The 13,051-nt window shown below is 42.8% G+C and overlaps 2 protein-coding genes across 10 annotated transcripts; both read left to right on the forward strand.

Annotated features, from left to right (window-relative positions):
* The first annotated feature begins 331 nt into the window (after nt 1-331).
* On the forward strand, nt 332-12,354 carry RPP14 (ribonuclease P/MRP subunit p14). Of its 9 annotated transcripts, none has more exons than XM_027522855.1 (7): nt 425-463; nt 3,178-3,207; nt 3,301-3,418; nt 3,555-3,639; nt 5,587-5,663; nt 6,101-6,179; nt 6,623-12,343. In XM_027522855.1, exons 3-7 carry the CDS (start codon nt 3,342-3,344, stop codon nt 6,677-6,679), a joined length of 375 nt encoding a protein of 124 aa, XP_027378656.1. In that variant the 5' UTR covers nt 425-463; nt 3,178-3,207; nt 3,301-3,341; the 3' UTR covers nt 6,680-12,343. The 9 variants fall into 9 exon arrangements, with proteins under 9 accessions (XP_027378657.1, XP_027378655.1, XP_027378656.1 ...); XM_027522859.1 differs by lacking the exon at nt 425-463 and adding an exon at nt 476-810 and having other exon boundaries at nt 3,316-3,418; XM_027522853.1 differs by lacking the exon at nt 425-463 and adding an exon at nt 477-810.
* Nucleotides 6,778-12,343, forward strand: HTD2 (hydroxyacyl-thioester dehydratase type 2). The gene has a single exon (XM_027522851.1). It carries the CDS (start codon nt 6,799-6,801, stop codon nt 7,303-7,305), a length of 507 nt encoding a protein of 168 aa, XP_027378652.1. The 5' UTR covers nt 6,778-6,798; the 3' UTR covers nt 7,306-12,343.
* Nucleotides 12,355-13,051: the final 697 nt, after the last annotated feature.

The following is a 13,051-nucleotide window of genomic DNA, read 5'->3' on the forward strand; positions in this document are numbered from 1 at the left end:
TGAGTGAGTGAATGCTCCTGGGCAGAGTCCCTTACCCCGCGCAGACATCTGCACACACGGCTTTCTGCAGAGTGGGCACTGCTGCTGCTGCTGCTAAGTCACTTCAGTCGTGTCCGACTCTGTGCGACCCCATGGACTGCAGCCTACCAGGCTCCTCCGTCCATGGGATTCTCCAGGCAAGAACACTGGAGTGGGTTGCCATTTCCTTCTCCAAGAGTGGGCACTAGAGGGCACTAAGCATGGCGAGTCTCAGATTCAGAGTTACTCCTGGGTCCTTAGGAGAACTCCGCGCGGTGGCGTCACATCCGCTCTCCGTGTCACGCTTCCGGGGGCGGGGCAGAGGAGCCAAACGTAAACACCCCGGAGTTTCCCCAGGCCGCAAGCTGCGGTAGCTCCACGTCTTGGTGGATTCTTACAGTGAGTAAGAGTCCGGGAGGCGTCAGACTAGTCCGACGGAGAGCCGGTAGGCGGAAGCCCACAGCGGGGCGACTGTTTTCCGGGAGTGGGCTCAGTTGGCCGCCCTGGTGACGTATGGACGTGCGCGCCACGGGAGCGTGCGTAAGGCGGAGGGACGGCAGGCAGCGAGGAGCGGCCTCGGGTATCTCCCGCTCCGGCCGTGGACGCCACGGGCTAAGGCGAGGCTGGGTCGCGGACCATCCCGGGCTTCTCTGCAACACGGTCTCAGCCGCACCGGACGGCTGAGAGGACTGAGCGAGACCACGTGTGCAGAGCGCATGCGCCTGGCCTCAGGCGGGCGCGAAATCAGTGGCGGAAGTTAGAAAAAGTTGAAAACGTCTTCACCTGCCAACAGTAGGGAATCGAGAGCTTTTTTTGTTGTTGTTGTTTAATCATTGATTTCGTCTCAAAATCATATATTGAATGCTTGCCTTATGCGATGTATTGCTTTAGGTTTTTGGGAAACAACAGAACACGACAGAAAACCCCGTTTCTTTTGGAGCGTATATTCTAGTAGGGCTGGGGAGGGAAATTGAAATAAAGAACAAATGAACTTGACAGTTAATATTGGAGGGTGGTGAATGCCTTGAGGAAAAAGTAGAGCAGGGGCACGGGGCGGTGACATAAGAGAAAAATGCCACTGGAACAGATCGGGGGCTGAAATTGAACAAAGTCATGAAAGAGGCAAGGGAGTGAGCCACGTGGCTATCTGGAGGAAGATTATTTCTAGCATGTGGAAAAGCTAGGAGATACGTCCAGAGACCGGAGGGAAAAAGCTGGAGCTGGGGAGGCCGGCGTGGTGGAAGGAGCTGAGCAGGGGAGAGTGGTAAGACACGAGGTCAAGGCGTTGGAAGTACCGGGTATCGATCAGGTTGGACGTTACAGGGCTGTAAAGACTTTGGCTTTACTCTGAAAGGGGAACCTTTGCAAGGCTTCGAGCAGAGGAATGATGTGGCCTGTTTAGTTTTTAACAGGGTCACCCAGGCTGCTGTAGAGACGAGACTGGGGAGGGAAGCAGGGACACTTGTTACTAATAAGTCAGGTTATGAGTATCCCTGCAGCTACCAAAAAGGCTGACTTGAGAGATGGTGATGACAGCCACCGTGGAAGTGCTCACATTTTCCCGATGAGCCTGGTAACTGAGCCAGGCTGCAAGGGAGAGCTTCCCAGCCGTCTTCTCCTTTACTCTCAGGACAACCTGCAGAGGGCAGTGCTGTCAATGACGCTGTGGCTCAGGCCTATCAGAGGCCAGTCAGAAGTGACTGCTCAATAAACACCTGCTCCTTAAGTGTTTTGTGGTTTTTTTTTTTTTGTAAAATAAACGTAACATAAAATTTTACATTTTAAAATGTACAGTTTGTTGGCATTAAGTACATTTATATTGTTGTACAGCTATCACCATTATCCATTTCCAGAATACTGTGTGAGCCTTTGTTGTTATTGGCATCCTAAGCCCCAATCTCACTCATCTGCCTCAGGCAGCCAACTCTTCTAAAGTACTCAGTAACACTTCAAAAATAGCTGTTGTGTGCTGGGCAATAAGTGGAATGACTGAGAGTCCTGTTCTCCTTGCCCTTTTAGTTAGGGAAGACTCTGGTGGTGGGAAAGAAGCAGTAGGTACAGTCTGAAATCAGAGATACTCTTGAATATACAGGGCTCACACTGCTACCAATTGGTCAGTCGGGTATTTTAGTAAGTGTTGGTTGAATATTCTGTGCCAGACTCAGTTAATATTCATGATTGTTGAATGGATGGTTGGATGTAGCTGCTTGACCCTGACTTCTCCTTTTCTCTTGCAGTCATCATCTGGGAGTGATTGGAACTGGGCCCAGAGATGTGTTTGTAAATGCTGGTTTATAGTTACGTGACTTTGAAAAAGTCCCTTTCCATGGTTGGGCCTCAGTTTCCTGGTCCCTTTAGTGGGGGGAGCAGATATTAAATAAATAGACAATATTAAAAGACTCCATAACAAGAGAACTTAAAACAGGGTGTCAGAGGAGACCTCCTTGAAGAGATGATATTCCTGGAAGAGGTGAACTTTAAGTTAAAATGTGAAGGCTGAGTAGGAGAGGTCCAGAGTGAGAGTGAGGTGGGAGTGGAGCCAAGGACAGGATTCTGTACAGGGGGACCAGTGTGTTCTGAGTTCTTGAAAGTCCCATATCTGTTAGAAATGGCTTGAGTATCCATTCCAGACATTCCTCTGCAGACCTTTGCTGTTGAAGCTCAGTCTTTCAGGAGGCTGCCAAATAACCCTGTGCAGGCCTGGCCTCCAGACAGAGAACAGGCAGGTTCAGCGTTGGGGGAGTCCAGCAGAGGTGCCACCCCTCATTCTCCTCTTCGTGTTCTATGTTGACTGAGAGTAAAGAAGAAGAGGTCCCAGATTGTACTCCTGGATGCTTTTATTTTTATTATTTGCATTAAGACGCATCATGCCTGGGTGGTCTTGAGGGGACTCAGCAGCAGTTAGAATCTCTTTGTGCCTTTGGGCAGGTAGTAGCCATCTTTGCCAGCGCTCAATGTTCTCGTCTCAAAAATGGGGTTACTAATAGCATTTACCTGCTGGGATCATTTTGAAGATGTGACCTAAAGTATGTGAAGTATTTAGCACAGAGCTGGGTACTCAGTAAGGGAAAATGTTTGCTGGGATTTAAATAAGAGATTTAAATAAGAATACAGTGTCTGGCATATGTAAAATATAGAATTTCCTTTGTGTCTATACAGGTAACATCAGCTTGACCAGAATTAGATGAGGTGTTGTACTAGGAGTTCTTTTAAAAAATCAGATAGCTCAAATTATCTTTAAAAAAAAAAGTGAAAAATGGCTTATATCTTTGTAATTTTTAGCCTTCTTGACTCAAGGTAGATGTGATCAGCACTGGAAAAAGATGCCAGCCCCAGCTACCACATATGAAAGAATTGTTTACAAAAATCCCTCTGAGTACCACTACATGAAAGTCCGCCTGTAAGTTCCGTCCCTTAAGTTTCTTATTTTTTTAATTGAAGTTTAGTTGATTTACTTAGTTTTATTTTGATTACTTTTTTATGAATCTGAGTAGTATGAAATTTAACACAGTGCATTTAAAATTTTTTTCTTACAGAGAATTTCAAGATGGTGGTGTTGGACTGACTGCTGCGCAGTTCAAACAGCTGCTTATTTCAGCCCTAAAGGACCTGTTTGGTGAGGTATGAAGTCACTTGGTAGTTTGAACACCACTGAGATTTTGTAGGGACTTCCCAGGTGACACTAGTGGTAAAGAACCCGCCTGCCAATGCAGGAGACATAAGAGACTCGGGTTTGATCCCTAGGTTGGGAAGGTTCCCTGGAGTAGGGCGTGGCAACCCACTCCAGTCTTCTTGCCTGGAGAATCCCATGGACAGAGGAGCCTGGCAGGCTGCAGTCTATAGGGTCGCACAGAATCGGACCTGACTAGCGATTTAGCCTGAAGATTTTGTAAGACATACTGGAAGGAAGGACATTTTTCCAAAAATTAGTTTAAAACCACATTTGAAACTGCAGAAGCAGAGTTTTAGAAGTGATGAGTTTTGAGTAGGCTTTTTCTAATATGGCTTTTAGTTGACAAGAAACTTGTGAAGCAGACGATTTAGTGTAGTGCTACTCAAACTGTGGTGCAGACTGGCAACCTGCAAACTGTTTTCTTTTTCTTTTTCTTGCCCACTGTGAGGATTAGTGGCTTGTACCAGAATGTCAGGCAGCACACCATTTCCTTTACTGAGAGTCTTCAGTGAGAAAATGTGACCTGAGCTAAACAGTATGTCCACTGATATTGTCAATTTCCACTCTGGTGTGGCTCCTTATCACAGACCAGCGCTTGTGAGTAGCGCTGTTTTAGCATTCACTTGAAAACAAGTAGAGTTTTGAAGAGAAAACAAAGACAGATGATTCTCAGGAAATTATTTCCTGGTACATATGTTTTATTAAATTAAGATCTGTCAAGCACTCATCAAAATGAAAACCTTTTTGCAACAGCCTTGGTTCAGAGGCTGAAAAACAAATTACAGACTGAGGGGAATATATTTGCAAACCACATAAGGACTGATATCTGGAATATATAAAGATCTCTTAAAACTCAAAAGAAACACAGTCTGATGAGAAAATTGGCAGAAGTGGGCATTTCCTGGAGGCCTAGTGGTTAGGATTGAGACTTTGACTGCAGAGGCTAGGATTTGCTCTCTGGGGAATCATCCCACATGCCACGTGGCTTGGTGCAGCCAGAATACAAAAGCCAGTCCCCAAAAGTGGCTTGCTATGTTGAGTGATTCCATTTATATAATGCTCCCCAAATACTGTAATTATCATACATAACTATATAGTCTGGAGACAGGAGTGTTTGCATGTGAGGGCTGAGGACAAGTTGAAAGAGAACCTTGTGATGGTATAGCTCTTTATCTTGATTATGGTAATGGTTCCCTTAAACAATCTATATGACAGTGTTGCACAGAACTACACATATGCACATGTAAACAAATGAGTGCATGTATCACTGGCAAAGTCAGAATAAGCTCTGATTTATTAATTTTGGTTTTCTGGTGTTGATGTTATACTGTAGTTATGCAAGATTCTGACAGTGTGGGAGGCTGAGTGAAGGGTGCATGGAACCTTCCTGTACATTTCTTTGCAATGTAATATGACTTTAGTTTTTCAAAGTAAAAAGTGTGAGGGAAAAAAAAAATCCATGCACCTTCTATATGTCAAGTATGAAACCTGATTCCTGGGGATGTAGCTGTAAACAAACAGACACAGCTTGTGCCTCACGGGCTGTCGGTGTTGGTTATGTTAGTAGGAAACCATGGTGAACAATTAATGGCAAGAATGGTGAGTATTATGAAAGGAGTGGTGGGTCCTGTATGTGAAAGAGCATAGCAAGCTACTGAACTTAATCTTGGGCATCAGGGAAGGGACAATGTAAACAAAGACTTGAGAAAAGTAGAGAGGTCTTAGCAACATGGAAAGGTATAGGAAGAATGATCCAGGCAGAGGGAGCTGTAAAAAAGCGGGCCTCGTGCTCCAGCACCATTAAATAAAATACAGATTTTTTTGGAGGAGAAAAGCAACTAGAGTTCAAGAGGAAGGATGATACTCATCTGCTAACGGCATCATTCTCTACTTAGGTCGATGCTGCCTTACCTCTGGACGTTCTGACCTATGAAGAGAAGACCCTGTCAGCTATCCTGAGGATATGCAGCAGGTATGACTGACGGTGGAGCCCTTCTAGTGTAACAGCAGAGACGGATGGTAAAAAACAGAAGTGCTCCCTTCTGAAAATGAGGAGAGTTTTGTTCCTGTGAACTCCAAGCAGCTTTTGAAAGTTTAAATGGGGGAGAATGTGAACACTTACCCACCAGGAACTTACAGTCCAAAGAGCCAGACTTGGGATTTACTTACTGTTGTAGTGTTTCCCAGTTGATAGTCATGGTTGCAGAATCAGAAGTGGGAATTTTACAAACATGCCTGATTGAGGTTCATTCTGTACTCTGCCTTGACATGGTATGCTTTTATTTGTAAAGTTTTCTTATTTAAATCAGGTTTCTGGTAGAAACTACTTTCTGGACCATCACCGAAAAAAGTATGAGTGAGATGCTGCAGGAACAAATCTTTACTGACGCTTTCTTCATCTTTCCATAGTGGTCTTGTCAAATTGTGGAGCTCTCTGACCCTGTTAGGATCCTATAAAGGCAAGAACTGTGCTTTCAGAGTGATTCAGGTAAAAACACCTTCACATACTCCAGTTGAAGCTGAGTAGTAGACCAAATTGCTTATTAATACATGTCCCATTTCTGCTTGCATAAATCTAGTGTGGCTAATGCCATCCAGCTGGGAGGGGGAAACCCAGGGTGTCAGTAGTTATGAAAACGTGAGACAGAATGCTTAGGCTTTAGGTGTATGGGAGAGGTTTGGGGATAAAACTTGGAACACCTGTGGAAAAGTCTTTTATTGCTTAATGCCTCGTGCCTAATGTATTGAAATGTTCTCTCTGAGCTTGTCATGCCCATTTATTTATCTCAGGCTAGCTCTCAAGATGCTCTTTAATATGCTACTGAATCGATTTGGCTTATCCTATAAAACAGGGCATATTTCTACACTGTCCTGGATTTCCAGGCAATTTTCTCCTGATACTGCCTTAAAATTTCTTTTCCTCTCTTACAGGTTTCTCCATTTCTCCTTGCATTATCTGGCAATAGTAGGGAACTAGTATTGAATTGAGTAGTCTTCAATTTGAGAAAATATTCCTCACTCTCAAAAGTACTTTTTGGTGCCAGCATAATGTTTGGAGACCGAAGCAGCCCAAAAGCTCCTGTCGATGAGATTTGAGAGTGCTGAAGATGTTCCCAGTAATGTCCAGCCATCGCCTTTGGTGGGGTAGGCTTCACAGGAGAATCTGCCTGAGCCAAACAGTGCTGAACAGGCAGCCCTTAGGGCACATGCACCTCAGAGTTGGAGACCGGGCTGAACTCAGGAGGGCCTTCACACAGAGGGACGTGGCCACCTTCTCAGAATTAACAGGGGATGTCAATCCTTTGCACTTAGACGAAGATTTTGCAAAACACACCAGATTTGGAAAGACAATTGTCCATGGAGTTTTGATCAATGGACTTATTTCAGCTCTCCTCGGTACTAAAATGCCAGGGCCAGGCTGTGTGTTTCTTTCCCAGGAAATTAACTTTCCAGCCCCTTTATATGTTGGGGAAGTTGTTTTAGCTTCTGCAGAAGTGAAAAAGCTGAAGCGGTTCATTGCCATAATTGCAGTATCATGTTCTGTACTAGAAAGTAAAAAGACCGTTATGGAAGGCTGGGTTAAAGTTATGGTCCCAGAAGCTCCCAAATCCTGAAATACGTCTTTAGAGGTACAAGTTCAGGCATCAGTGTTGTTATTGAAAGCCTCTGGGGAAAACAGGGATTGCTGTTCATCAAGTGCAGGCTCATAAACCTGTACTGGGAGAAGGGAGCAGGTAGAGAGATGTTCCAGTGTCCACTTAGGCTTCACTCCGGCTTAAGTATATTCATCATCTATCTAGGTTTTCAGCACTGAAAAAAATAGGCAATTCCCTGGTGGTCCAGTGGTTAGGACTCTAGGCTTTCACTGCCAGGGGTATGGATCCAATCCCTAGTCAGGAAAGTAGGATCCCACAAGCCATGTGGCACAGCACGCCCGTGCGCACACAGACACACACACACAAGTGAACAGAGGAGATCAGAGGTGATTCTAAGGTTGCACACTGTTAACCAGGCTCCCATAAGGTGCCATTAAAAAAGAAAAAAGAAAAAACTGAAAAAAGTGTTAGGAAAGTTATCATTTAGCTTAATGTTCTACTTTTAGGATTTCAAACCTAATTAGATTTGCATTCAGATAACACAAACCTACCTATATCCGTGTAGAATAAGAATTTACTAAAGTCACTGAGTTTATAAATAGCAAGCATTTAATTATTAAAGGCAATGATGGAAGATAGGTCATCTTTGAACACCTATCTTTTAACAGTAAATATTGTTAGATCTTGTTCTTCAGCAGTTTCTGAATCAGAGTTTATTATAATTTGTTACTGTTTACACCAACATGGTGATTTATTGACTCTTCAGTGTCACCTGCCCTTCAGATTGTTTTCCTGTCACTGGGGGAGGGCTTGTGTGCATCTTTGGACTCGGTTCTGCAAGCTCTCTTGGTTTCATCTATAAAGCAGTGATAACGACTCCATACAGGAGTGCTGGAGATGACAGATAAAAATAGGTAAGCACAAGGCCCAGCCTCTGAACAGCAGCTACTGCTGTTGGCATTCTCATCTGTGAGCAAGGCTACAGGTTTCCTGAGTTTGGAGCTATCTGGCCAAAAATTAAAGAACAGATGAATCTTTCAGGATGTCAGCCAGTCTCCATTGGTTTTCTAAACCTGGAATAGATCTTGAGTGCAGAGTTTCTATTTTAGCAATCCAGGTGATTTTCTCTCTCCCTTGAAAATATTTTGGGGGTCCCCACCCATTATATAAATAATACATGCTTTTATTAAAATAATTATAAGATTAAAAAAATTGAAGGAATACTGTGGTGGCCAAGTTCTTAAGCATTGAGGGGTGTTAGAGAGGAAACGTGCCTAATTTGTTATTATTGGTCATCCTGTACACAGCCAGCACTATTAAGACAATCTATGGTAGAACATACAAGTAGTCCATCTGTGCTCTGTGGCTTTAGATGGTGGCTCAGACCACAGCTGGTTGCTTTGATCAGGAAGATAAGATCAAATTAATTGGTTGCATCCACCCACATTTCCTGGAAAAAAATTTTCCTGCTGCTGGATGGGTTAACTAGATTTTTTTTGTTGTTCACATCAAGGGGATCCTTAAAACAGACTACTAGAAAGAATTGTTCTCATCACCAGAGGGCAGTGTTGTGTATAAATGAGTAGTTTAATATTGTACCATAGTCCAGTTTGTGTTGGTAATGTGGAAAATACCAAAATCAGGGTGCAGAGCAAGGATACCGTTATCATGAGTTTCAGAAGGGAAAGCTTATACGGCTTCAGGTTCACCTAAAGAAGGTGTATGTATAGGTGAAACACGATACATGCAGATAATTGGATGTGACACTGGAAAACAAAACGGAGAACTTGAGTCCCAAACACTTGATGCTGAGACCATCTGTTCCTGCAGAACTCATTCTCTGGGACTTAATGGGAATCTTGAAGGATGGGTCTGCAAGTGGAGTGTGGTGTGATCATTGATACTATAAGTTACCATTCTTTCAATGATAAGCCAGGTTTCTACAGTAATTCTAAGCCTTTAAACAGTTTTATGAATTTACTGTTCCATTTTATGGGCTCTATGACTTGCCCAGGGTTGTCAGCTAGTATGCAGTGGAGCTGGGATTCACACGGGCATGCCTGGCTCCAGAGCATTTCTTTTTTCCATTACCCTGTGGGTCTTAAAATGTTCCCATACTGGAACACTATCAGTTTCTATAATAGTATATTATGTTGCATTTGTATTTGGAACTACCATCGTACATAATTTTTTTTCTATTTAGAATATTCTAGATCTTATTCCCTGTTACAGTTTTAATGTTTTCCTCGCTGTTACTTGATGGCTTCTACCAATACGTATCGCCTGCACTTTTTCTAAGTTGATGTTCAGTGCGTGTCTTCAGAGCAGAATTACTGAAAGAGTTATTCAAGGATGAAACTGTGTGCAAGTCAGGCGTGGTGGGGACTGTGTACATGAGATCTGATGGATAGCTGATTAATAGTGTGTAACTTAAAGTAGCTTCTCAGTAGGAATGTTTCTTTTTTTTTTAAATTCTCCATAGATGTCATGGTCTTTGATCTTTATAAACCAAAAAAAGATGGAACAGAGAAGTAGGCAAGGATTTAGGGAGACTCTGTAAATGATGACTTGTTATTTTTAACGCTGAGCCAAGATTCTCAGACCACTTACGCTTTGTTGAAGCTGACTATAACACAAACTAGCTGGCTGGCTTTTTCATTTTGAGCTCTCTACAAGTTGCCAGAAAGAGTGACTCTTCTAATGAAAGCACGAGTGACTCTCATATAGGAAATCCTCTTCCAAGTAATTGAGAGTGGCCTTGACTGTCCAGGGTCACCAAGAGAAGTGAGTACCCAAGTACCACCTGAAAGACCAGGGCACATTGTCCCAGTGCTTGCCATGTAGGGACGTTATAAGACTGCAGTTTATAGGATGTTTGATCACCACAGAAATACACCCATCGTAAGCAATTGCAGCCTAATGGACTGGAAAATTGCTTAACAGATTTTTGTATTTGATTAGAAACATTTCCATATTGGTGAAACGCCACTCATTTCTTTTTCTGAGCAGTGAATCTTAAGTAGCAACAGGGAGAAAGCCTCCCCACAGCCACCATTCATCTTGTGTATTCAGCTAGAAAAATAGAACTGCTGAAGGCCCACTGGTACCTCTTAGGTAACCACAGGTTTTCATTTTGTGCTGAATTATTAGACATTTTTCTTTTTACATTCTTAGAGCATGATTAAGAGACCAATTTACTCCCAAAGAAAATTGCTACTAAATTACATCTATTAAGTTTTTATATTAAAACATACTCTACCAAAGGTTGACAGTCACTGAGCAGCTGTGCCACTCTGAATGCGTCATGTGCTGGCATAATTTATTAACTGACTGTATGCAAGTGCCGTGAAATTACTCTGGGGCTGCATTTGAGTATCTCCAGGGTCCCGGATGTTTCACTCCCTTTGTCCTTGGATTTTCTTCCTATGGATTACACACAGAGACCAGAATTCTCAACATCTTCAGAGAAATTTTGGTTTGCAGAAAAATCATAAGAAAACCCAAGACGAATGTGGACACTACATAGATAGAAAAGAATTAATAGAAGGCTCCACAAACAGTCGATTTCTAGGCCACAGTCAATTTCTTGGGTGGCTCTTAGTGAGGCCACAGTTCACATGACCTTATAAACCATGAGCAAAATTCCTCTGCGATGTGATGAAAAATTCCAGTATGTAAGGGAAGTAAGAATGATCACAAGTGACTTGAATTTTTTTTTTTTTTTAATCCAGATCATGAATATTTAAAGAAAGAAAATAATTCTGAATGGGGAGGCGATGCTGCTTAGGAACCACTGAGTTTTTCACTAGGTTCTATGAGGATTTGTAGAACAGTTGCCAGGTCCAGAAGCGTCTTCACTAAAAATCATTATTTTCAGTCAGTCTGGCCAAATGTCAAGCTGTTTAACAACCTGTGGACTATCTAAACATTTGGCAGCATACAAGAATATAAATCTTTCTTTATTTTCCCTTGCAGTCCTGAGTAGTTATGTATATAGCAACAGAAGTACTGCATATCTCATTTGCTTTACCCAGTATGAGACTGGAAGCAAAGTAGATTTGATTCACATCAGCTCTGGACTAGGGAGTTTCGCCACATTCACCGTGAGCCACTTCAAAAGCCAAATGGCTTTTCAGACTATCATAGCCTAGTCTCCAGAGGATCCAGGGATCCAGTTAAGTCTAGGCTCTTTAGGGCACTGATTTGGGTAGTTGAGATTATAAGGCTGCTATAGTATTTTATTCTCAGAGGCTTCAGGCAAGAATTCCTCGAGAACAGGAAAGCCTAGATTTAGAGTTGTTAGTCCCTGGCTTCATTCCATCAAATACCTGATTTCTGACTTTCAGTTTCATTTCCTTAGTAAGGAAGAGGACAGGCTGTCATTTGATGACCTTTGCAACTCAGTTGTATATTGTTATGTTTTTTCCTAAACATACAAGTAAAATATTTTTAGAGACATTTTGAAAAGTGCAGAAAAACAAAATAGCATCATGATTCTGTTTACTAAAGACCCTCAGCTAATATTTTGGTGGGCTTCCTTCTGATGTTTTTCCTATGAACATTTTAAAATCTTGAAATCATAAAATGCATATATTGGGTTTTTTTCCTACTTACTGTTGTATCTAGGGCTTTCCCCAACATCATTAAATATCCTTTGATAATCTAATTTTCAACCTTTGTAAAATACTTATGATTGTATCACGATCTGTCCAGTCTTCTGTGTTAGATATATACCTTTGAGTGCTATGTATTTGTACTGATCTCTGAATATCTCCTTAGGATAATCTACAGGCAGGATTACTGGGTGAGGACATTTTGATGTGTGTGGTCAAATCCCAGCTGCTAGTGCCAGACCTCTTACATGGTTAAGTACTCAGTAAATAATTGTTGAGTGCATAAATGCCCCAATTTATATTCCCCCAGCAGTATGCAAGAAGAGCCTTGTCTCCGGTCAGCCCACATGATACGAATAATGATTAAAGCCAAATTTTGGTTTCTGTGAATCTGTTAATGAAATAATGCATTTGCCTTAAACAGAAGTAAAAAGTGAACCCTCCCTAAGTGATACATAGTTTTAATAGGCTGCTGCTTTATTATCTCGGTGTTACAGATGGGGAGCTGGGGCTCAGAGGGGTTGGGTAACTAATTCAAGGTCACACAGCTGTTAATTCCAGCTCTCTCTTTTGTCCTGGGATGCTGCCTTGGGAAACAGCACTGTGGGTGGGTCAGAATCATGGCCTTGGGTTCAGGCAGATTGGGGCAGATTTGGGTCTGAGTTGATCGAAGTTCTCTGGCTCTGGGTTTTGAAGTTGGAGCCAGTACTGTGGGATGGAGCACCCCAAGTCTGAGGTTGAAAGTTTGAAGGCCTTGTGTGCTGAGCTTAGAATTGGGCCAGAGGGTAGAGACTGGGAGTTCTGGACCAATGCCCAGGTTTTAGGGGCTCCAGTTCAAAGAGCTTTGGGTCTGAGTGTACTGGAGTCTTAGGGCTTCAATTCTGAGGGCCCAGCTCTTAGGTTTTTGAGTCTGAAGAGCCACGTTCGAGAATTCCCCACAAAATCTGAATCTGAGGGGCTTGTAGAAAGTTTGTGGGTCTGCAAGGCACAGCATGAAATTGCCATTCTGAAGGTCCATTTTTCTGGGTCTTAGGGTTCTTTGGCCTGGGAGGCCTGGAAAGGGTCAGTTGTAAGTCAGGGTGTACAGTTTTGAGGGCCTAATATGAGAAATACATCAAGGAAATGTTTGGGATTGTTTGGGCCTGAGCGTT

Source organism: Bos indicus x Bos taurus, chromosome 22 (genome assembly GCF_003369695.1).
Source record: "Bos indicus x Bos taurus breed Angus x Brahman F1 hybrid chromosome 22, Bos_hybrid_MaternalHap_v2.0, whole genome shotgun sequence".
NCBI classification, from domain to species: domain Eukaryota; kingdom Metazoa; phylum Chordata; class Mammalia; order Artiodactyla; family Bovidae; genus Bos; species Bos indicus x Bos taurus.